The 23,284-nt window shown below is 58.2% G+C and overlaps 1 protein-coding gene across 5 annotated transcripts in view; it reads right to left on the reverse strand.

The window, feature by feature from the left end:
- Window positions 1-2,170: 2,170 nt before the first annotated feature.
- The window catches only part of ANKS1A (ankyrin repeat and sterile alpha motif domain containing 1A), a 97,262-nt gene continuing 76,148 nt past the window's right edge, over window positions 2,171-23,284 (reverse strand). Inside the window, exons 11-23 of one of the 5 annotated variants that reach the window (XM_077754924.1) lie at window positions 14,750-14,848; window positions 13,784-13,936; window positions 13,584-13,691; window positions 11,787-11,951; window positions 10,063-10,188; window positions 9,759-9,830; window positions 9,515-9,601; window positions 8,829-8,966; window positions 7,259-7,429; window positions 6,868-6,966; window positions 6,181-6,278; window positions 5,397-5,578; window positions 2,171-4,749 (exon numbers count right to left, since the gene is read on the reverse strand). In XM_077754924.1, coding sequence (XP_077611050.1) covers window positions 4,538-4,749; window positions 5,397-5,578; window positions 6,181-6,278; window positions 6,868-6,966; window positions 7,259-7,429; window positions 8,829-8,966; window positions 9,515-9,601; window positions 9,759-9,830; window positions 10,063-10,188; window positions 11,787-11,951; window positions 13,584-13,691; window positions 13,784-13,936; window positions 14,750-14,848 — 1,710 coding nt within the window. In that variant the 3' untranslated portion in view covers window positions 2,171-4,537. Of the gene's footprint in view, window positions 4,750-5,396; window positions 5,579-5,931; window positions 6,279-6,867; window positions 6,967-7,258; window positions 7,430-8,828; window positions 8,967-9,514; window positions 9,602-9,758; window positions 9,831-10,062; window positions 10,189-11,786; window positions 11,952-13,583; window positions 13,692-13,783; window positions 13,937-14,749; window positions 14,849-23,284 lie in introns of those variants that run through there. The other 4 variants (XM_077754926.1, XM_077754925.1, XM_077754927.1 and 1 more) reach the window with 4 other exon arrangements.

A 23,284-nucleotide genomic window follows, 5' to 3' on the forward strand; every position in this document is an offset into this window, starting at 1 on the left:
GTTACCCAGTTGCCCCCGGCCCATTCCTGGGTAATGAATATTTTGTGGTGTTAGGGAAACTCTTATTTGATAAAACCTTGCTTAAAATTGTGGTCCTGACAGCAGAGTCCTGAAGGAAGCAGTCACAGAGTTGTAGAGGCGACAGCAACTTCAAACCGTGCTGTGTGGTGTCAGCTGGTGACAAGTAGTGCTGTGTGAGCCACACGGGTTGAGTTGTAGGACGGCGGACAGGCGTGCTTGTCCCCACGTGCTGGGAGCCAGGTGGCACCCGGGTGGAGAGGGCCTCCTGAGCTGCTCTGGAAAGGGCTCCAGCTTGCCAGGCTCTGCCTCCCCAGGCGCCGGCCCGCTGCCTGAAGGGTGAGCCGCCTGGGCCCCAGGAGTGCCAGCTGCCTGGGTTCCTGGACGCAGAGAATGTGTGTGTGTGTGTGTGTGTGTGTGTGTGTGTTGGGGGGGGCTGGTGAGGACGCTGAGGGAGAGGGAGGTGCACTAGAGGCTTGTGAGGCTCCACCTGGCTCAGCAGAGAGGAGGGGAGGGCAAGGCAGGGTGGGCAGGCAGGTGCACTCACGGAGGCCGTGCTCCATCCTTCCTTTTGTGGAGCTGCCCCAGCTGGCGCTTCCTCCCTGTCTCTCCCTCCCATCTGGCTGGCCCCTGCCCTGCCCTGCCCTGCCCATGGCTCAGAATGGCAGGCTCAGGCCTGACAGGAGCGTCTCCCCGCCCATCGGGCTACCAAGGTGTGATCAGCACTGCAGCGCTGGGGTCACACGGCCTGAGTCCCACGTGTAAGGCTTCTGAGTGAGGCTGAAATGGGTGAGGACAGTGGCACGGTGTCCCGGCACTCTGTTGCAGTGCAGCAGGGACACTAATTATGACCTCTCTCTCCTGGCTGTTAAGGTTTCTTCTGCCTAGGAAAGAGTGCCAGAGCCAGAGAGAGAGCACAGGGGTGTGAGGATGAACCCCCTACTCTGGTAAGTGAGGCTCTCCCTGACTCGCCCTCAGTCTGTTTCCCGACGTCAGTGTGATCTGGCCTAAAAAGCTCTAATTGGAAGTAAGGAGCTGGGATTTGGTCCCTCCTCTGTTAGCTGGCTAGCTGGGAAAAGCATTTCCCTGTTCTAGGCCTTGTTTGCTTCATAAATACAATTGCGTATTCGACTAAATCAGTGTCTGTTTTTGAGAGAGAGAGAGAGGGGGAGAGCAAGCGAGTGTGAGCACGAGAGGGGGAGGGGCAGAGAGAGAGGGAGACACAGAATCGAAAGCAGGCTTCAGGCTCTGAGCTGTCAGCACAGAGCCCAACACGGGGCTCGAGCCCACAGACCGTGAGATCATGACCTGAGCCGAAGTGGGATGCTCAACTGACTGAGCCCCCCAGGTGCCCCTGTGATTGTGTCTTTTAAAGCCCTTGGACAAATGGAATGATTCACAGAAACCCTCTGCTAGGCAGCGTGGGTGCAAGCAGGCGTGGGACCAGGGGTCCAAGGATGCCTGAAGCTACTGGAGGAGATGCTCCCGAGGGCCTCTCCAGCTGGCCCTACGAAGGTAGGTAAGTGGTCTGAGCCTCGGTAGCTTTTTCTATGGAGCCCGTACCCAGAAAGGTGTGAGGGCCGATGAGGCGGGTGCCTGGAAAGCTGCTAGGGGGCCCGGAGCACAGATGCGGTCAGTGAAGGGGTTATTAGTGCGGTTCGTGCCTTTCCAAACCCTCCCCTTTAAATACCAGCCCGGGCGCCTTCCCGGTTCCCACGGCCCCGCCCCCCAGCCCCGGAAGCACTCCTCCCTTTGGATGCTCACGGGACCGTCCGGTGCGGCCTGGGCCGGTAGCCAGTTGTATGTGTCCAAGACTAAATTCTTGAGGGGGACACGTCTGGTCCATGGTTCTCCTCCGACCCAGTCTTGTACACGGATGTTCGCTAAATGTCTGTGGGAGGACAGGCCTAGACAAGGGTGCAGGAGCCGTGGCGATAACCGGAACGCGGTCCCCGCCTGGGATTTGGACGCGCTGCCCTGAGGAGGGAGGGTGACTCCCGGAGCCTCAAAGCTCAACAGGGCCAACTACACGGCTGGTGCGGGCAGCTTCCGCCGGAGCAGCCTAGACGGAGCGCCTCCCCGCACCCAGCCCGCCCTGCTGCCAGGAAACAGCCAGGCAGCCTCCCAATTCAGAAACTCCCAAAAGGCAGGCTGGTTTCATGTTGTTTCTCCTTTATTAATTCAGTCTGTTCTAAGTTGTACAGTTAGGAAAATAACAAAACCGAAGCTGGAAGCCCAGGAGTATTTACACTCTCACGTGGTGAGGTCAGTCTGTGGTGTCGCACAGATCGCTTTTGTTTGGTACCACAAGATGTTCGTCATTCGGACACAATCAGACAGATTAACAACGATATGTACAGTAAAATAAAAGGGGAATTCGTTCAAGTATCAAAATACAGAGACAAGGATTAAATAACATTTTTATTACAATTCAGTCCCATTGCCACACCTTTAGCAACAACACTTTTGTGAACTGCGTCTGACAGTCATTCCACAGGCCTGGGCATTTCAAGAACAGACCGAGGTCAGACTAGCTTTCTAAGGTCTTAACGACTGCAACTATGCTGCCTGCTCAGCCAGAAGCTTCTCGGGAACGCCCTCTAGAATCCGGGGCTAGAGACCCAGAGGGACGTGGAGCATCGCGAATGCAGAGCCTGTCAGGGGTCCTACTGCTCAGAACAGCGAGTGGAAAAGAGGCAAGCAGACAACCTGTGGCCGGTGCCGTACGGACCCCGTTTCCAGTCCTGCCCTGAAGGGCTCCTGCCCAGCCCAGAGACCGCAGGGAGGCGCAGGGAAGGGCAGAGGCAGGGGCTTTTCCACTTGAAGCCTGTCCTTAAAGTTACTCTCCCTTCCCTAGAAAGGGACAGTGTACCTGCCCCAGAGGAGAAGAGAGGAGGAAAGATCCAGTCCCTACCCTTCTTGACTATTCAGAAAGAAACCGAGCTCAGAAGGAAACCCAGCGCCAGAGCGGACTAGCCAAGGCTCTCCAGTAACGGCAACACCCTGAATAAATAAAGATATAGCAGCTTCGAGGGGAGGAAACACCTACATAGGATTTAAAAACAAAAAGACAGCTTGAGCAGCTCATCGTAGTGTCTACACAGGTTTCCTTTGGGGCCTACCGCATGGGAGGCGCCTGGGGGGAGGCCAGGCCGCCGGCACCAGCGCAGCCCCCAGGGTCCCTCCGTCAGAGGCTCAAGGCCGGCAGGGGCGGGACACTGCACGGGGGTTGCTGCCGGAGAAGCAGGAAGTGAAGCCAAGTGTCCAGGTGTTGAGGTCCTTGTTTAGTACCAGAAAGTGGAGGGTCACCTGCCTCCGCTTAAGAGAGGAGGGGCCTGCGGTGGCAGCGGAGAGAGAGGGCAGCTTTCCGCCTCTGGACGCCCGCAGGGGTGGGGAGTGGGCCTGAGCAGGTTCCCTGCACAGAACCGCCACCAAAGCCTGGAACCCGCCAGCAGAGCGTGAGGTGTGCTGGCCACCTGCGTGAGGAAAGGCTCCTCTCTGAGCCTGATCTGGAAGGGACGGGGCAGGTGGCTGCCCCCCCCCCCCGTTCCCTCCCCCACCTGAGGAGCAGAGAGAGAGATTCCGGAGATGCTGCGTTAGAGCAAAGAGAGCCAGCAGGAGGGCCTCCGTGGCAGAGCCGCACTACGACCCGGCCTGCCCTGAAGGTCACGCCGGGGGAGAATCAAATTGACTGTCACCTAATAAGGCTAAAGAGAGCCTTCTCTACACTTAGAGCGGGGGCTGAATCCAGCAGCTGAAATACAACAGTCGAACCAATAATTCAGAGAATCGAAGTGAGTCCTAATCACACAGACCTGATTAGACAAATCACAAACTGGCAGGTAGCACTCTTAGCTGACCTACCCATTAATGCCCGAAACGAAGCTGCTGCTTCTCTTCGACCCAACCCCGGCCGTGGCCGGAGGGCGCCAGGGAGCTTGTGGGACAGCGCTCTGACCACGGGGTCAGGGGCCGGGGAGCCGCCCAGGGTGCCGGCGCAGACTTCGTGGCACCAGGGGCTGCTCACTCAGCTCTGCCTGGCCCCCAGGCCTTCACATTTGGAACCCCAGAAACGGACCGGAAGTCTTGGCTTTTGCCAGGTGCCTGCGAGGCTGCGTTCTCACTGCAGAGGCCCCGCTGGCTCTAGACGGGACCAGCAGTCAGGCGGTTCACCAGGAACGGCAGCTAACTTGGCTGGGCTTGAAAAGCGGACTCTAACGGACCTCCTCGGTGTTGCCCACTAGTGCCTGCTTTCAGTTCACCCGCGGGCCATTGCCTTCTCCTCGCCCTACTGGACCATGCCGAGATCCCGGCCCAAGGACAGAAGCCTGGACAGACTGGCCTTGTAGCCAATCTCCTGTCCCCTGTCCTCTGATCTGATGGCCATTTGTCTCAAGATTTGGCGGTTTAACCTAGAGGTTTGAGCCAAGTCTTAAAAATTCATTTTATAGAAAAAATTTTTTTCTATTAAAAAATGTCTTCTGGACAAGTCACTTCTTGACTCTCGGGAGTTCCAGTCTCATCTGCTCAAGGCCTGGAGTGCAGCTCGCTCTGTGAGACCTGGCGGGGGCAGGTCCAGGCCGAGCAGCCCCGAGGAGCTGCTGCAGGCAGAGGCTGGGCCTGGGTCCTCAGAGCACAGGTGACATGGCGGTGGCAGCGGCAGCGGCAGTGGGAGCCTGTGCTCCCCACGTCTGTGTTTCTGCAGCACAGTTGGCTCCTTCGGTGGCTCAGCTTGGCAGAAGCAAACACAACGGGGGGAGGAAAGGGTTAACCAAAGGGGCCTGCACAAGGTGGAGGAAACTGAAAGGAAACGTGGCGGTGGCACAGAAGGTCCCTGGCAGCCTCCCCCCTGCCCCAACAGAGCGAGCCAGCTCCCGGGGCCCACAGCCACCTCCGGCTCAGTGTGTCTGCTGGGAAGGCACAAGGACAGGAAGGCAGGCACAGGGACCCACCCCGGCCGCTCTAAAACGGCCGCTGTCGCTCCCGGGCTTCTCGTGGACTACCCTCATCTGCACTGCCTGCCCCGGAACCGCTCCTTCCCGCCTCCGGCCACGGGAGCCCACCAGGCCTCCGCCCGGATCCCAGCTGCCCAACAGGCCACACAGCGCCCCCTCTCGGGGGAGACAAGACACTGCGGGTGGCTGACCGGGGAAGGACCAGGTGCCGGCTGACTAGCTCTGACCCCCACACTGTGGAGAAGTGTCAGCCCCTGGACGACAATGGGAGTGGCTCGGTCCGGGTCCCTGTCCTCGAGCGGCTCCGTTCTGTGAGGGGAGAAGGGGCACCGTCTATGGGGCCCCGGCCTCCCTCCTGCCGGGTCCTACAGAAAGGCCTTCCTTCTCGGTGAGCTAGACTCTGGGGCCGGCCTTGTGACTCACTGGCGAAGACACGAGGGGCCGACCACACACGTGCCATCCCGTTCCTCGGAGCGGAAGACTCGTCGGGACCGCGAGGCCTGCCCAGGGAAGCCGGCCCGCGGGGGTTCGCAGGCTCCGAGCTCCGTGCCGCAGAGTCAGGCATGTGCCCGAGGACCTCGGCCCTCACGGAACGCAGTCTGACCCTAGTCAAGACACGTCGCCGAGCTCAGGCCCTTGGCGGAGGGAGGCCAGCACCTTACGGCAGAGGAAGGACAGGGCCGCGGGCCGGCCAGGAGCGGAGTGCAAGGGCATTCTGGCACCGGGTGGTCACAGTGGTCGGTTGTGTCAGGAAAGGTGCAAAAGGACAGTTTGCTCTTGGCGGTGGCCCCCGGCTGCGGCTCAGCACGGAAGACGGCGAGGAGGGCGGCCGGGCGCCCGGCCTGGTCACAGGGTGCTGTCTGGGCTCTGCTTGAAGACTGCCCANCGCCGAGGCTTCCTGGGTGCGACAGGGCCCCCCCGAGCCCTCCTGGTGCCCGCCTCGAAGGCAGCTCACCCCCCCCACCCCCGCCCCTGCCACGCCGTCCTCGCCCGAGGTGGGGGCTTCACAGTGTCCGGTGGAGTTGGGTACGAGCTGTGAGTGTGCAGTGTGCAGAGCTGCCGCCCGGGAGGAGAGCAGGGCCCCCCGGGGCGGGGCCTCGGCGTCAGCGGCCGGGAGGAGAGCGGAGAAGAGCAGAGGTCGGAGGGCAAGGCACAGTGAGACTAGTGGAGACAGGGAGCGGGCGGTTAGAAGATAGTGGTCTCATACTTGGTGCTGAGGCTCCGCTTAGAGTCTGGTTTCGGGTCCACAACCCAGGAGACACTGGCATGCGACTGGGCGTCTGGGTCCGTGTCGGGTGGTTCCAGCTGCCGAGGAAGAAAGGTGAGGGGTCAGAGAGGGTACGCTGTACCTGGCCGGGGGGCAGCAGGACCCGGCCGTCCTTCGTGGCTGTCCGGAGCCACACTGGTGACGTGAGGGGCAGCCCCTGTTCTCTGCAAAGAGCAGGCTCCTGGGCGCTGGGGTGGCGACCATGGCACTCTCCCTGGAGCATCATGGGAGGGCCACCTCCAGGCCTCTCCAGGGGCCCCTTCTCCCAGGGGTTTCTCAGAGCTGCTCAGGTCAAGGAGCCTTGCCTGACCTGAGCGTTGTGCTCGAAGCCCCAGATCTGTTCCGGGTGGCAGGAAGAGGGCGAGGGGCTGGGACATTCCAAGCCTCAGGTCCCTCAGGTGGAGCCAGAGAGCGCACCCTGGGCAAGACCGCAGTGGGCGCCCCAGGCCTCTGGAGAGAGGACACACAGAGACACAGAGAGCTAAAGCACAGACAGTGGGGGCAGGGGGCAGGGGGCAGCTCAGGAAAGAATGTCACGCAGGCAGAGAGGGAGAGGCCACTAGTGTCTCAGAGAGCTCACGGTCACTTCGGGCAGACGGACACACAGACAGCAGGAGCTGTAAAGACCTTGACTCCAGGACTAACAGACGGCAGCGGTAGGTAAGAAGGACGATGGGTGGTGCAGGTGTGACAGTAACAACAGCGACTATCGGGGGGCAGCGGCACCTGGGGCGCAGAGCAAAGCAGACACAGACACAGGGTGACGTTACTGGGGCCTCGCTGCGGGCTACGCTCTCTGCGACCCACGCCGGCCACCGGCCAGGCCCGGCTGGCGTCTGGCAAGGGAGGGGGCGGAAGGCCACGGTGGGGGGACAGCTGTCCACCTCCCGTGAGAGGCACTAATGGCGGCTCCCCGAGGGGCTGGCCGGCCACAGTGAGAAGACCCTCCTGGAGCCCACTCCCCCCCAAGGGACCCCGGGGAGGGGGGACTGGGTCCTGGCGGCTGGGGCCCACGTACTGCTGACTTCCTCACGCCGACCCGAGGCTTAGGCACCGGTTTGGAAGACTTCGTTTCCACGGTCTCGGCGGCGGAGGCCCCCATCGGCCTGGACTTCTGGGCCTGCAGGGCCAGCTGGTAGGCCACTTCGAACGCCTGCCCCAGCGTCAGGATGATCTCGTAGGTCAGATTCTGGGAGGAGACAGAGCGCGGCGTTAGCACCCAGGACTGAAGAGCCACCTCACCCCTGCCCCGGCTGCACAGCCCTGAGCACAGGCACGGGTGACCCCTGAACAGGGAAGACTTCGGTCCGTTCCGGACGCTGGGCTTGCAAATGCAAATCCGTCCCGAAGTGACTGATGACATCAGGGAACGACCTCCGCGTGACACACGTCTTGTCTCCTCAAGCAGATCTCGTGAACACTCGGGCACCAAGCCCGCACCCCGCCGGCCCACCAGTCAGGCCCAGCCGCGCCATCTACCCCCGGTATCTCAGCTTTCTCCGGGGGCCCCGGGGCCCGCCACCCTGCACCCTCCCCACATCCTGCTCCTCCGTCCTGGACGCCTCTCCTGCTGGCTCCCTGGCTTCCCTTCCCCTTCACAAGGCAGCCTCCTCAAGGTAGCGCGCTGCTGACTGGCAGCTGTGTGCCTCCTAACCTAGGTTCCTATCTTTTCTAATGTGTCACTGACAAGAGTTTCTGAGTGTTGTGTCCCCAGTTCGATCTCCCCCAAACCTCGGGTTTTACTGCGGGACTCCGTGTAGCATGTTGATCGTTAGGAGCATGTATGTTGTGTTAGAGCAGAAATACCGGGCTGCGGAAAACGTGAGCTACACGTAAAAGTGTCAGCAGCTATGAGTATGGGGTAGATGAGCTCATTTAGTGTTCGAGACAACCCCATGACGCTGGTCACGTTACAGCCCCCTCTGGGATGAGGAGCCAGGGGGAGGGAACTTCTAAGACGGCACGGCCAGCCAGTGGCAGAGCCTGGAGTCTGAGGCCGGGCCCAGAGTAAGCACTGACGTCCCGGGGCTGAGAGTGCCTGGCCATCTGTGTTCCAGAAGCCACAGAGATTTGGGAGCTAGCTGCGCTCCCCAAGGATGGCAGGGATCTGGACAGAAGATGGGATGAGGAGAGGGCCGGGGGCCTTGTCTCAGGGCAGAGGGAGTCCCTGCTGTGCCACTGTCCCTGGGCACCAGAGCCTAGCCTGGGCACGAATCTGGGAGAAGGAAGCCTACTGTCGCGTCAGGAGGGCACTGCTGCCCCCAAGAGGGAGACAGAGGACATTTCGGGGTGACTGCTGAGATGGAGGTTGGGGAATAAGGGCGGTGGGTTGACATGGAAGACCGTGGCTGACCTAAGAATCACCTGAGGAGAAGTGGGAAAAGCCCTGTCACCAGAACCTTGGACGAGCCTCCCGTTCTGTCTGCTTGTCTCCTTACTGTATGAAAGGGACTGGACTGGATGGCTGCGGGGGCCTCATTTGGTACTAAACGTTTGCTAGGTGCCACACGAGCGCCAGGATGGCACTGCACTGAGGCCATTTGGCCGCGGGCCCCCTCCGGCCGTGCCCGGGGCGGGACTCCACCCACCACGTCCACCGTGCTGAAAACATGGCAATAGTGGTGGCTGGTCTGCAGGTCCTTGGTGATGTAGGCAAAGGTACAGAGGTCCTCTGGGTCCTGGGCCGCGCAGGAAATGTTCCGGATCTCATGCTCCGCAATGACGTTCTGCGGGGGGGAGGGATGGGAAAGCAGGGTCTGGAATTCTCGGGCCCCCTGAGGCATGCCTCGGCTTCAGCCCCTTGATGTCATCACCTTTCTCTGTCCCTGCCCAGGGCGTAGCCAAATACCACCACTCTTTCTCTCCTCAGTTCTGTTGGTGGGGGCAGGGCGGTGTATAACCTTGCCTGACTTAGGGGTAGGGGTTGCGGTAACTGAGGGAGTAAATGTTCACACCTTCCACCAGCTCTCCAGGGCGGGGGCAAGGCGAGGAGGGCATCAGGAGGGTGGGGTTCCCAAGGTGGGGTGTGCGGGGAGCCCTTTGCTCATGAAGAGGATCACACCGCGCAGGGCCCGTGAGCGGGTAAGAGGCCCACAGAACCCGTGCTGAGGACGACAAGAGGCGCCTGTCACTAGGGCGGGCCCTGGGATCAGGATGTGTGGCAGCTGAGTGGCAAGCACCTGGGCAATCAACAGGGCTGGAGACACTCTAGGTAAGATGCCCAGCTTGGTGGGGGGGGTCCCCTCCCGCCAATGGTGTTTGTGAAAAAGCACACCTTGTTGGAGGCATCGATGAACTTGACACCTTTGTACGTGATGGACAAGATGATAGTGGGGATCTTCTTCATGTGCTCGGTGGACTTCTGTTGGAAACACGTTGTCATCCTGTGAATGCCCCTTCCCAAGGTCAAGACCCTTGGATCCCACAGGCCCCAGCCTCCCCCCTTACAGAGTGTGGGAGGGCCCAGGTGGCTGCCTCCCTAGCCCAGTCGGCCCCCACCCCCCGCACGGACGGCCTACCCGCATCTTGGCACAGGCGTCCTGTGTGGACTCTGTCCCTCGAAGGTCTTTGATCAACATGGAGCCCAGATACTGAAGGAGCACAGGCAGGAACGGGGCTTAGGAAGTCCTGTGTTACCACGCAGGGCGACCCGACCAACTGGGGACCACGGCCAAGTGGTTCCCTCCCCCGACTCCCTTCCCTCATCCTGGCTGGGAGGGCCCCCTTCTCCCTAGGTGCTGGGGGTGTCTGGAGCCCTGTTCCCGGCCAGGAAGGGTGGGTGGCAGGGAGGCGGGCCAGGCTGGGAGCGCAGGGGCAACTCACATTAGCTTCATAACCGCAGGACTCGAAGATGAGTTTCTCCGGCTGGTGCTGCCAACTCTGCACAGGAGCGTAGGGGGCGGCCAGGCTGGGGGGCCGAAGGGTCAGCTTGGCCTCGCGGTGCTCTTCCTGTAGAACACACGGGGTCATGGGTCTGCTTGGCCATTCCAGAGGAACTCCTGCGCTCTCTGTGAGCTCCAGCCTACCCAAGGGCAAAGCAGCCAGCCGCAAGGTGGGGAGGGCAGGGGGCAGACAAGCCATGCAGAGGCACGGTGGCAGACGTAAAGGCCGTCCACGCCGGTGAGGCAGGGATCTAGGCCCCCTGAGAGCAGGCTCAGCTGGGAAGGCTCTGAGGTAGAGACAAGAAATGACCAAGACCAGAGGAGAAAACGAGAATTCATGAAGGATGGGGAGCAGGAGCCCAGGTCCCCGGGAGCCTCACATCCAAGTCAGGGATCATCCCATGTGATTCTGGGGTGGGCAAGTACCCAGTGCTGGGGAGGCCTGCTGTTGTGTCCCCCGAGGTGGAAGCTGGGATAGGGGAGGGGTAGGAGGCCACTGAAATCCAGGTGCTCGGTGATGGGATCCTTAATCAGGGCACTGATAGAAGAAGAGGGGAGGCGGGAAGAACTTTAGGAATTATCTATGACCTCCATTCCCAGCACTGTGCAGAGGTCTCCTGAGGTGGAGCAACTAAAACTTCTGGACAACATGCCTTTCCAGTCTTGTCAAATTCATGGCTGTGCTGTTAAAGGAGACGGAAAGCCCCAGGTGCTGGGCAAGAGAAAAACTGCAGGGGCGCCTGGGTGGCTCAGTTGGTTAAGTGTCCGACTCTGGATTTCAGCTCAGGTCATGATCTCACTGTTCATGAGATCAAGCCCAATGTTGGGCTCTGGGTGACAGCACGAAGCCTGCTTGGGATTCTCTCTCTCCCCCTCTCTCCATGCCCTTCCCCAGCTTGCGTTCTCTCTCTCTCTCTCTCTCTCTCTCTCAATAAAACATTTAGAAAAAAGAGAGAGAGAAGAAAGTAGTGAATCTCAAGTTCACTTTAGTAGGGGGCTGAGGGACACCTGCCAATCTGTGTCCAGCAGGCCAAGATGGGGGACAAGAGACAAAGCCTGGAATCTGTGTGCAAGGCAGGAAGCTGGACAGGTGAGGCCTGAATACATCCGGGAGCCCTGAACACGATGCCCCGATGGCGGCAAGCTAGGAGTGCAGGAGGGGGCCATCCTAGGGCAAGGGTCTCAGGGTGGCCAGGGCCCAGCAGCAGCAGGTGGGTTTGTGAGGGTAGTTGGCGCAGCCGCACGTGTCTCCCAACTGCGCCTGACAGCGGCTGCAAAAAGGCAGCAGGAAGAGGAGTCGACCTGGGCTGCAGTTCTGCTGGGCAGGTGGGGCGCAGGGTGCGGAGGTGAGGAGGGGAGAAGGCAGTTCCAGGGTCCAGGCAGGGCAAGCAAGAGTGGGCCGAGAAGCGGCTAAGCCGTGGAGAAACAGCTAAGCGGCTAAGCCGTGGAGAAACAGCGCCGGCAGCCTGAGGGGCTGGAAGGGATGGGCTGTAGTCAAAGAGGAGACAGCAGGATCTGTCCCAGTGACAGCTGACAATAGCCCCGTGGTCACAGCCGGGGTGGGGCTGAGGGGGAGGAGGCAGGGTCTTGCTCTTGCTGCTGCTGGGGCACATGGGTAGTGGAGGGGTCTGGGGATCCCTGTTCACAGTCCCCCTCCTGTCCCACCTGGACTCTGAAGCGCTCCGCCCGAGAAGGTGCCGCAGGGTCGTGTAGACTGTCATGGCGCCTCCTGCCCGTGTCCCCAGGAGGCAGCAGCAGGTCAGCAGAGCGGCCAGTGCAGGAGTCATTCTGGCTCAGCGGGGACGACGTCTGGGAGAGCAAGTCCTGGCACTGCAGCGGAGAGAAATCCAGGTAAAACTTGGAACCCATCAGATCAGTCCCTAGGCTGGAGGTGCCAGCCAGTCCTGGGCTGCTGAGGGCTCCGCAGGGGCAGGTGTATCCATGAGAAAGGCCGTTAAGCTGAGGACCGACACCAAGCAGCCACCAAACGGATGGCATGCTGGGGCAGGGACCTGTGGGGAGTCTGGCCTCTGGGCCCAGCTCAGGTACAGTCAAAGCCACCAAATTCTTCCTGGGGCCAGGAAGTCCCGGCAACCCTGTGGAGCGGGCCAGTAGCCACCGGGGGCGCCCCGGCCTAGAGCCACATGGGAAAAGGGCTTCCCAGTTACAGGGCTGGGAAGCCACTATCACATTCAACAAAGATGAAATCATCGGCCACAACTGGCTGCAGATCCCTGGGGCCCATGGCCAAATCCAAAGCTCTTCCTGAGAAAACACACAGCCGGTCAGCGCCCTGAGGCCCTGTCTCCTCAGTCTTTAAGACTGAACGTCAGCATCAGCGGTGCGTTGGCTCCTCAGGCTGGGCTCCTGGGTAAGAGGAGGATACAGTGGCGCCCACACCATGAAGCTGCCGCACCAGGGCTGAGGCTAGGAGGGCCCTGCTCAGGCTTGGGGACAGAGCCTGTCCCAGACTTCAGCGTGGGCCCGCAGGGTCTAACCTGCAGTCAGGGATTACCGGGCTTGAGCACAAAGCAACCACAAGGTTCTTAAAACCACAGGTTCTCAGGACGCCTGGGTGCCTTTTGGTTTCAGCTTGTGATCCCAGGGATGTGGGATCGAGCCCTTTGTCAGGCTTTGCGCTGTTAGGCTTTGCTCTGAGCGCGGAGCCTGTCTGGGATTCTCTCTCTGTGCTCCCCCCACCCCCACACCTGCGCACATGTGCTCTCAGAGTAAACAAACATTTAAAAATAAATAAAATCAGGGGTGTCCAGGTGGCTCAGTCAGTTAAGCATCTGACTTCACCTCAGGTTGTGATCTCTCTGCTCAGGAATTTGAGCCCCGCGTTGGGCTCTGTGCTGACAGCTTGGAGCCTGGAGTCAGCTTCGGATTCTGTGTCTCCCTGTCTCTCTGCCCTTCCCCTGCTCGTGCTCTCTCTCTTTCAAAATAAATAAATGAACATTTAAAAAAATTATTAAAAACAAATCACAGGTTCTCTAGACCATTTCAGTGCAGGATTTTCCTTCAGAAGCCATGGGGAGGGCACAGGTCCTGCTGCGGACTCCACGCCCTGTGTCAGGTTCACGTCAGACCGCTGGTGAGGGGGCTCCTGCCCCCTGCCTGTCCCACTGGCTCTGTCGCCAACACCTGCTGGCATTTCATTATTTGTTTTGCTACTCTAACATTTTACTTTCTCCTTATATTTAAACGGAACCCTTTACGACAAGCCCCATCAGGCCTCTGATGGACATGGGAGGCACGTAATCAATAAATAACCAGCCCTAACAACTCCTGCTCTGTGCTCTCTGGGCCTGAGGGCAGAACTGGTCCAACGACGAGAGGGGACGAATTGTTCGCTCCTCGACTACAGAGCAGGGTGTCTCCAAAGAATCCCTCAAGAATTCTCTTTAATCCCTAGCGATACGAAGAACACCCACCTACCCCCTTCCACCCTCCCCAACTCACTCTCAGCTGGGAAAACCGTGGAGGCTTCTGGGGCGGCTCCTCGTAGGGCCTGTCCGCGAGGGAGGCGATGATGCGCTTGCGATGGCCGAGCAGGTGGACCTTCAGGACCTGGGCGGGGGCGCGAGGAGGGGTCAGGCCACGCCTGTGCCCACAGCTCCCCTCCCGGCCCCGGGCCCGCACCGTCGGGGGGCTGCACTCACATTGACCAGCTCCAGTTCCCAGAGGTTCTTCACAGTGTCAACGGAACTGTAGCCGCTTGACAGGAAGGAATGGACGTAGTCCTGCAGCCCGAGGGAGTCCAGCCAGGAGGGCACTGATGGAGGGCTGTTGCCATCATAGCCCAGAGCTTTCACCTGTGGGGCGAGAAGGGGCGGCAGGACTGACACCTCGGCACTCACGGCACCGAAGTCCAGGGGACCAGAATCTCCTCCCTCCACACAGCCCTCTGTACCGCTGCTCTGGTCTCGGCTCCCCCACTGGGGGGCCACCGGCGCACCCCAGGCCTGGGGAAGACGGCCGTAGGGGGCACGGCTCTGCGGGAGGAAGGGTCTGCAGAGGGGCTCCCACTGAGCACTGACAAGGTCACAGACTTGGTGGGATGGTACGGTGCGTTCCCGTGAAGCAGGCTCTGGCCCCACTGCCGGGACCTGTTCACGTGTCCCCAAGCGCTGGGTACACGGAACCGAGCACCAGCACAGTGAGGGGGAGAGGTTGGGCCCACCAGCTCCTGGCTCCCCAGGGAAAAACTGCGTCCCCTGCTGCCCTGAGCACCCCTCTGCCTCTCCCAGGGAGGGCCTGACCTCAGGAGTCAGCGCAGGCTGGCCTCGTCTCCAGCAAGTCAGAAAAGACCCCAAAGAGGCTCCAGTGACAGGCCAAGCCTGTGGGTACCAGCTCCTGTGCTGGGCAGAGGTCTGGAGCCTCCCCCAGGGGCTGTACCGGGTCCCCAGCTGTCCCTAGTCTCTGCTGACTCTCTGGGGTTCGGGACTTGGCAAGAAAGCAAACAGGCCTTGGTGCTGCCTGCTGGGTCTCTCGGGATGAGGGACAGACACCCTGTGGTGACCTGCATGGCCTGCAGCCAGGCTCCTTCCCTATTCTAGGTCCAGGTGGTGTCATGGACAGGGCCCTGTCTTGGAGTGGGCTGAGGCTGCCGAGCTGTCGGCGGTCACCTTGGGGAGGGACCGTGCCGCCTGGAGCAGCTTCCGCCGGTGCTGGGGGTCACTGATGCCAATCTCCCGCAGGTCTTGCTCTTCCATCACGTTAGACCCCTGCAGGCAGAAGAAGTTCACGTGAGTGCCCTCCTGAACTGGTGGCCGACAGCGGCCTCTTGCGGCCTGTCCTTCAGCACGGGCACAGAGAGGGACGGAGACCCCGAGCTCCCCACGGAGGCCGCGCCAGGCAGCAAGAGTCTGGTGCCGGCAGGAGTCTGAGGTGCACAGCACACATGTCTGCCCAGATGGTCCACTCCTGCCGGGGGCAGTGCCGGGGCTCCGAATGCGCACAGGGCAGTGACGCAGGCCAGGGCTGAGGTCAGGGACTTGCCGAGGCCACACATCTGGTGGTAGAGCTAAGATCTGGCTGCTCCCGGCCCCCAACCTCCATGATGGTGTTTTATGCCTCACAGTAGTGATGTCAGGTAGGTTTTTTCAGATTAGGATCCACGAAAACTCATGGGTTCTGCCCCACTTTCAGCCACAGCCCCTCCACCCCTGACACACAGAGGCAACCGTTAGTGCTTTTCTGGATGTCCCTCCGAGGCCAGTTTCCTTTTCCCACAAATGGAATTCTTGTACATCTTTGTCCACACCTTATTCTTACTACTTAATACACAGGCACACCTCGGAGATATTATGCGTTTGGTTGCAGGCCACAGCAATAAAGCGAGTCAAATGAATTGTTTGGTTTCTCCGAACATATCGAAGCTATGTTTACCATGTTAAAGTCTATTAAGTATACAACGGCATCATGTCTAAAAAAACCCAACATACACACCTTAATTACCAAGAACTGCTTAAAAAAAAAAAAACGTTAACCATCATCAGAGCTTTCAGGGAGTTATAACTACTGGTCACAGATCACCATAAAATAATAACAAAGAAAAGCATGTGGAATATTGCAAGAATTGCCAAAATATGACACACACACACGTGAGCAAATGCTGTTGGAAAAATGGCGCTGAGAGACTTGATTGACGCAGGGTCACCACAAACCTTTCATTTGTAAAAAAATGAGGCATCGTCAAAGCGCAAAAAAGTGGGGCGCAATAAAATGAGGTACGCTTGTATACAGAAGATGCTCTCTGCATCAGGAAATGTAGACCTGTCTCTGTTTTTGTTTTTTTTTTTAAAGCTGCATGATCATCCAGGTTAGGGACAGAGTATAAATGATTTAACCAGTTCCCTGCCAAAGGAAGACTATTTCCAATTTTAGCTTTTACAAATGGTACTGCATGAACACCTCATATGTGCATCACCCCCAGGACAGTTCTCAAAAGAGGCTGCTTGGTCAGAGGATAGGTGTGTTTGGAAGTCTAACGCACATTTACACTCCCATCAATGACAGGCACTGTTAGCGATGGCTGTGGAGAAATGGCTTATCACTGCACACTTCTTACTATAAGAACATCCCACTCACAGGGAAGCTCCAGCATCTTTTCAGGTTTTGTCAAGTATTTATTTTTTATTTGAGAGAGTGAGTGCATGTTCACGCACACATGCGAGGAGAGAAAGAGAGAGAGAGAGAGAGAGGCTCTTAAGCAGGCTTTCTGCTCAGCACGGAAGCTGATGTGGGGCTTGATCCCATAATCCTGGGATCATGACTTGAGCTGAGACCAAAAGTTGATGCCCAACCGAGCCACCCGAGGTACCCCTTATCTGTCAAGGATTTACAAAGTGATTCCTGCCCCACTCCCTGTTCTACAGGCTTTATACTTGGCAACCCATTTAATAAAAGGGACTGTTGTCATCCTCACTGTACAGCTCAGGAGGCTGAGCCTAGAGAGCACGACCAACGTGTGGGGTCACACGTGTGTAAGCATGGCGCCGGGATTCAGCCTGGTGGCCTTGTCCGTGTGCAGTGGGGCCACACGTGTGGGGAACATCGCAGCTCCTTTTCCAGAAATTATCGCTTTACATCTTTTGTGTGTTTATCTCTGTGGGTACTGATCATTTCTGTACTTGATTTGTAGAAATACATTAGAAAGTAAGGAAATTGGGGTGCCTGAGAGGCTCAGTTGGTTAAGTGTCCTCTTGGGCTCAGGTCATGATCTCAGAGTTTGTGGGTTCGAGCCCCATGTCGGGCTCTGTGCTGATAGGTGGAGCCTGCTTGGGTTCTCTTTCCCTCTCTCTCAGTCCCTCCCTGATTCACGCTCTCTCTCTCAAAAATAAATAAATAATTAAAAGTAAGGAAATTAACCTTTTATCTATAGTTAGACGTTCGTTTTTTCTAGTTTGTCACTTTTCTTTTGATTTTCACGTTGGCTCTGTTTGTGCAGAAACCTATTGGTCTGTACCTGTACCTTGTACAGCTTCTTTCTCTTAGTTCTGTCAGGCTGAGAGGGACCTCCCCTCTTCAAGATTTGAAAAACAATTCTTGCATACTGTCTTTCTGTAATTTTAGTTTCATTTTTACAATTAGATCTTTATAGGATTTTTTTTTTTTTTTAATGTGAGGTTTAAGTCAGGATTCAGTTCATTTTTTTTCTAGGCAGCAAGTTGTCCATTGCTTAAATGAACTGTCTTTTCTCTACCAATCTGAAATGACCTCCGATGTGTCCTAAATTTCTCTGTTTCTAGGACTCTTTCTGGACTTTGTATTCTACTGAGGTGGGTATTACTTACGCCCATTTTACAGATGAAGACGTGAAGTAACTTGGGCCAGTTCACGCAGACCCTAAACTGGTGGCCGCACCTTTGTGCCTGAGCTATGGTGAATGCTGGCGCAGTAGCCTCCCCAGAGCCTGTGCGTGGGGACAAAACCTTTGCCCCGCAGAGGACACCTTCCAAGGCTCAAGGGAGCCCGGGTAGAGAGAGCTCTGAAGCCAGACTGGCAACGGTCCTGCTCAGGTCGCAGACAGAACACACTCCCTCGCAGGGACAGCAGGGAGGCATGGGCCTGTGCAAGGGCCCGTGAGACAAGGGTACCGCCCTCTCCAGGTCTGAGGCCAGGTCCTAAGTCACCCCAGACTCAGAAGTCACCACCCTGAGTCCCCATAGTCCCTCTGGGCCCATCTCTAGGGTGTGCTGATGGGAAAGGCAGAGGGAGGCGGCCCCCTGCCCAGACCCTCTGCCTGACGACGAGGATGCCTTGGGGAGACATGCACTGAGCAGGGCACCTCAGAGACAACAGAGTGCAGAAGTTTCTGAACTCCGACTGTATCCCCAACTTCTACTCACAGCCCTGCACAAGCTGTTAGGGCCCCATTGGAGCTGAGCTGCAGGCTGACAGCCGGGACACCGGATCCAGCTGGATCAGAGCCTCCACTAACCAGTCAAGAGGACGAGGGGGCTGCATTTGGTCGTGAGAAGACAGGGGCAGAGGTCAACTAAACAAAAATAAAGACTGTGATGGAAAATCGAAGCAGGCAGTTGCCAGAGCGTGTCCAGGGCGCAGGCAGGTCTCCTGATCTCCTGTGTGTGCCGCGCCCATGTCCTCCGGGATTAGTCTGCGTGGGGACTACAAGGCGTTCCAAATCCTCAAAGGCCAGAAACGTTCTGGAAATCTCCACACCCTCTTTACTAAAGGGAGAAAGGGACCGCTGCCTTTTGGAGCCATCTTCACAAGGAGGACTACGGGGGCAAAGAGATTTTCTACTTGTCCTTCTACCACTTTAATGTTCATACCGAGGACTACTGTATTCCAGGCCCTGTTGCGAGCCAGCAATTAGGGAGTTGAGAAAGTGGAACAGCTCGTGGTCTAAGCATTTCAGTTAAGAGAGATTTCTTAGATTTTATTTTTTGTTTGTTTATTTTTGAGAGAGAGAGCATGTGCACATGTGTGAACAAGGAGGGGCAGAGAGAGGGAGATGGAGAATTCCAGGCAGGTGCTGCACTATCAGTGCAGAGCCCGATATGGGACTTGAACTCACGACCTGAGCCAAAATCAAGAGTTGGACGCTTAACTCACTGAGTCACCCAGGAGCCCCGGTTTTCTTAGATTTAAAAAAAACATTCTAAGTCTAGGAGAAATCTGAAACATAACCACATTCAGCCTGACTGGGTTCAGTCCCTGAGGAAGGGAGGACAGGAAGACAGAGGAGGGATAGAGTGCCAGTACTTCCCTGTCCAGGGCTCTGCTTTAGCCGTTCCCTGTCCCACCCTCCCCCGTGCCCCCCTTGCCCCTCACTGCCATCTGGCAGGTGTTTACTACAGCTCTTCACTTTACGGGCCAGGAGCCGGGTTATCACGGCCAGTGGTTGTGCCAGGATCCCGCCTTCTTGGCCACAGCCTGCTCTCTAGACATCCAGGGAAGAGAGCAGCAAGAAGTGGGCCTCAGGGTCACTATGCACAGTAAGTGCACCTTCTGCGGATCTTTGTCAGGGAGGTGACACGCAAAGACGCCAGAGAACACGGGTCCTGACCACGTCCCGGCACTGTGCAGGGACCACTTGAAAAAAAACTGCCAAAAAACCTTTGAGATAGGAACCGCCCACATTACACAGAGAAACTGAGGCCCAGAGAGCAGAAGTGACTTGTCCAAGGTCACAGAGCTGTGAGCAGCAGCACGACAGTTAAACATCCCTCTGACAAACTCCAAGGTCACGTTCCAGGCTCTTTCTACTTGTTTAGGGAGGCAGGCTCTGTGAAAGGCAAGGCAAAGCGTGGAGGGTGCCGGCAGCAGCAGGGAATCCGTCTCAGGGCTGGGGCACACTCAGGCTCCGGAACGAATGTCCCTACATAGAACTTCCCTCCACCTCTGGGGCCGGGGCCGTGCTTCCTTCGTGTGACCTGTATAGAATCCCGGCTGTGAGGGCTGCGTGGACCCCCAGAAGTGGGTGAGGGGAGGGCCTGCCGAGGCCTCGCACTGAAGGAGAAGCAGGGTCAGGCCGTGGCCCAGGCCTCTGCATGTGAAGCCCAAGCACGGGGCCCAGGAGCAGGTGGACTCGGGCAGAGGCTGGCCCGTCATAGCTCAGCGCAGGACAGGGCAAACCTGCCCCGCGGACTGACTTGCACAATCACACACCATCATCCTTGGGCATCTGTCCCTGAGAGGACAGGAACGAGCAGCAGTGCCCCTTGTGGCAGTACATTCACTCTCCTTCAGCTTAGTCTCTTTGAATGGCCTCTCCTTCCCACCAGTATCTGTCATTGGGCTTCACCAGTGGGCGCAGGAGATACTTTGAACAGTGGCTCGTTGGTGCTAAATGGGGTCCCCAAGGCCCAAATCCTGGGCATAGCTAGTGGGCATGGGGACAGAGGGGAAGAGAGAGAGGCCTGTGGCCAGATGCCATGGGAAGGGAAGGGGCACAGACAGCAGGAACTGCCTCTGGGAGTCCTGGGGAGAGCCCTGGCGGAGGCGGAAGAAAGGGCTGTCAGGGCCCTAGTCCTTTCTCTCGAGCTTTCTCTGGCCCTCTAGGGGTCTGATTATCTTCCAAGTCTTCCTGACCATATGATTTTAGGAGAAGGAAAGATCCTTTTGCATCTTGAGAGGTAGCACGCTTGTCAATATTTCGCCGGAAACTTCTTGAACTGCTGGGCGTGTCTTCATTCAACAAATAGTGGGAAAGGGAACATCTGGAGGGTGGCACATTGGAGGGGACCCTTCTCAGCCAAAGGGAAAATAGGCTGAGCTGCTTGCTGAGGGTCCTGAGGCTGTTATGGGGCAGAGACACCAGCCTGTCTTGCTCACGGCCTGGCCACCTGCATCTAGAGCAATGCCCAGCATGCTGTCCGTGCATAATAAAAATCTGTTGAATAACCAAGGAAACTTTGGAGGTGACAACACGGATCTAAAAAGAAGAGGCTGAATGGCCAAAACCAGTGCTGCTGACTTCATGACTGTGGTCGTCTAGAGTCCTCCACGAGGGACGAGGATGAGGTCTGGGGAGGGTTGGAGAAGGGGAGCCCCAGGGACGTGTGGGGCTCAGGGGAGGGGCAATGGCAGGGAGTTTCACGTGGAGGTGGGAAGAGGGCAGAGAAGTGGGTCCAGAGCTCCCTAGCTGAGGGGACAGCACGGGTATAGGCAGCTGTGACAGAAGCCACCCTGCCTAGGAGCAGGGAGGAGTTCCAGACGATGGAAGTAGGAAGGTGGGCTTGGGCTGGCGGGCTGTGCCAGGGAGACAGCTGGGCTTGCTCAGGGCAGTGGGGAGGTGCCTGTTCGGTCACAAGGAAGCTGAGTTTCTAACCTGCCTGAGGTCACAGAGCCCTGTCTCTGCCATATTCAGTTTATAGAGCTGCCTCTTTCCCAGCTCAGAGACGAACCAGAGTGGAGAGAGAGCAGTCATTTGAACTTCACCCTCTAGTCCTGACTTGTTTCTGGCCACACAGGGCTCAGCAAGCCCCTGGCAAAGGGTCTGAGGATGGGGAGGCGCAAGCTGGGCTAACTGAAGGGGCTTGGGAAGGTGATGCTAGACCTGAGGCTCAGCGATTCACTGAAGCCCCAGCCCATGCCCACCACGAAAATGTGGCACACACCCCGCCTCCCTCCCGTGGCACAGGACAGCACTCGGCAAGAAAGGGGGTCTGCCACCAGCAAGCCTCGCCAGGTGGGAGGCGATGGCTCTAGTCTGGGCCCATCTCTGAGACACTAGGCCAAGGGTGTTTTGGTCTCTCCTCGCATGAAGGTTTCTGGCATCGGTTCTGGTCCCTCTTCTGCTGGGGCCCTGGTTCCATGGCAGACGGTGAGGCCGGCGGGCTCTCCTGGGGCTGTCACACCTGCTCCCCCTCCTGTCAGCTGGGCACCCAGGACCCAGCAGTTCGAGCAGTGTAAGTCCCTGAAGCGCAAATGCTGCAAACCCTCTGCCACGCTCTACCTCGGCCCTCATGCTTTCAGGAGCAATCCAGAGCGGGGCAAGGCGCACCGGTGGCCTGGGGGGGCCGGGGCGGGGGGAAGCCCAGACCCGGGGAGCAGCGGTGAACCACAGCGTCCTGCCCCTCCTGCTCACTTTCTGCACCCTCCCAAAGATCCTTCCTGCTGTCCCCGGCCAGGCCCTCGGGCCCCAGACGGCCTGGGTCTGCTCACCCCCTCTCCCTCCTGGCCGACATGCATGGATACACGTGTGCTTAGTACAACCCCAGCCTCTGAAGGTGGGCCTGGCTTAGAGCAGCGCCCTGTGTTCAGCAACCTGCGCCCCAGGTGACCGTGCCCGGGATGGCTCCATCACTGCGGCTGGTACGTGTCCTGAGAACCGCCTAAACCCACTTGCCGAGAAGCCAAGGTGCCCAGTGGTAGGCTAAATCACGGGGCACCCGCGTACCGGAGCGTGAACACTCACTGCAGCTGGTGACAAGAGACAGTCACATGTCACAAGGAAAGGTGTGCCAGGTGTGGACAGGTGAACCTGCAGGAAGCTGATGACAATGCCTGGTGCTCCACCCCTGGGCCCACGGATGACCAAGTGTCTACCCTCTGGGATCTGGCACTGCTCAAAGGCTGGTACAGTCCAGCAGAAGCACGTCTTCTGGGCAGAGCAGCACCGGCCTGGCCTCCCAAGGTTTGTGATTTCCAGACTTTCTGCTTGGCTCGCCCCTCCAGCCTCTTTTCCGTATTCAGTGTGGCCACTCTCACCTCAGATGTTCACCTGGTCATTTCTCCTGCCATCGGTCATAAAAAAGTAAAGGCTGAAACCTCTCTGGAGGGAGCAAACAGGAGACAGAGCTACTGTCCTGGCCTGATTTCGTCTCTGGGGAAAGCCTGGTGCTGGCACAGCTCCGGGGGCACCCTCTCCTCTCCATCCCCGGTCTCCATGGGGACAGGAGAGGCCCAGCGCTGGCGGAGAGGGGGCGGGGTACCCAACTTGGAGAATACAAGACGGTGGGCTGCCAGGAGGAGGAAGGAAGAGGCTTTCCGAGGGCACTCAGGGCCATCAGTCACCAGTGGGCTCTATATCCCCTTCCTCCATGGATCCGTAGGGCATGCCTCCTGGGAGAGGGGCTCAGTAACAAGAGCGGCTCAGCCCTCTTGCTGCCCCAGGCCCCCACTCATTCACATGGGTCAGATGCAGGCTCAAGCTGGGCGCCCCCGCCCTCCATGGGATCTCTGTGTGTGGGGGACTCAGTCGCCCCAGGCCCCAGATGGTTCAGGGGATATTTTTGCAGTCTCTGCTTGGAGAATGTTGTAGCTTTCCATGGGACCCTGTCTCTATCTTCCTCACACTAAAAACTTTTCATTTTTTCTGAGTAGAAGTTACACAAGTTTACTATACTGCACTTTAAAAATAAAGAAAGCATAGGGGCACCTGGGTGGCTCAGTTGGTTAAGCGTCTGACTTTGGCTCAGGTCATGATCTCATGGTTTGTGGGTTTCAGCCCCGCGTCGGGCTCTGTGCTGACAGCTCAGAGCCTGGATCTCTGTTCACCTCTGCCCGCCCCGGCCCCGGTGCCTCCCGATGGGCTGTGTGACAGAACTTCCCAAACGGGCACCTTCCCCCAGCTCCGCACCCTCAGCAACAAGAGCGGCTCAGCCCTGACCCACACCCACTGCTCTCCTGGTGGCCCCTACACCCCTGTGGCACAGGCCTGCCCTCACCTGGAGAGACAGAACTTGAAG

Source organism: Crocuta crocuta, unplaced genomic scaffold (genome assembly GCF_008692635.1).
Source record: "Crocuta crocuta isolate KB4526 unplaced genomic scaffold, BGI_CrCroc_1.0 scaffold132, whole genome shotgun sequence".
Lineage (NCBI taxonomy): Eukaryota > Metazoa > Chordata > Mammalia > Carnivora > Hyaenidae > Crocuta > Crocuta crocuta.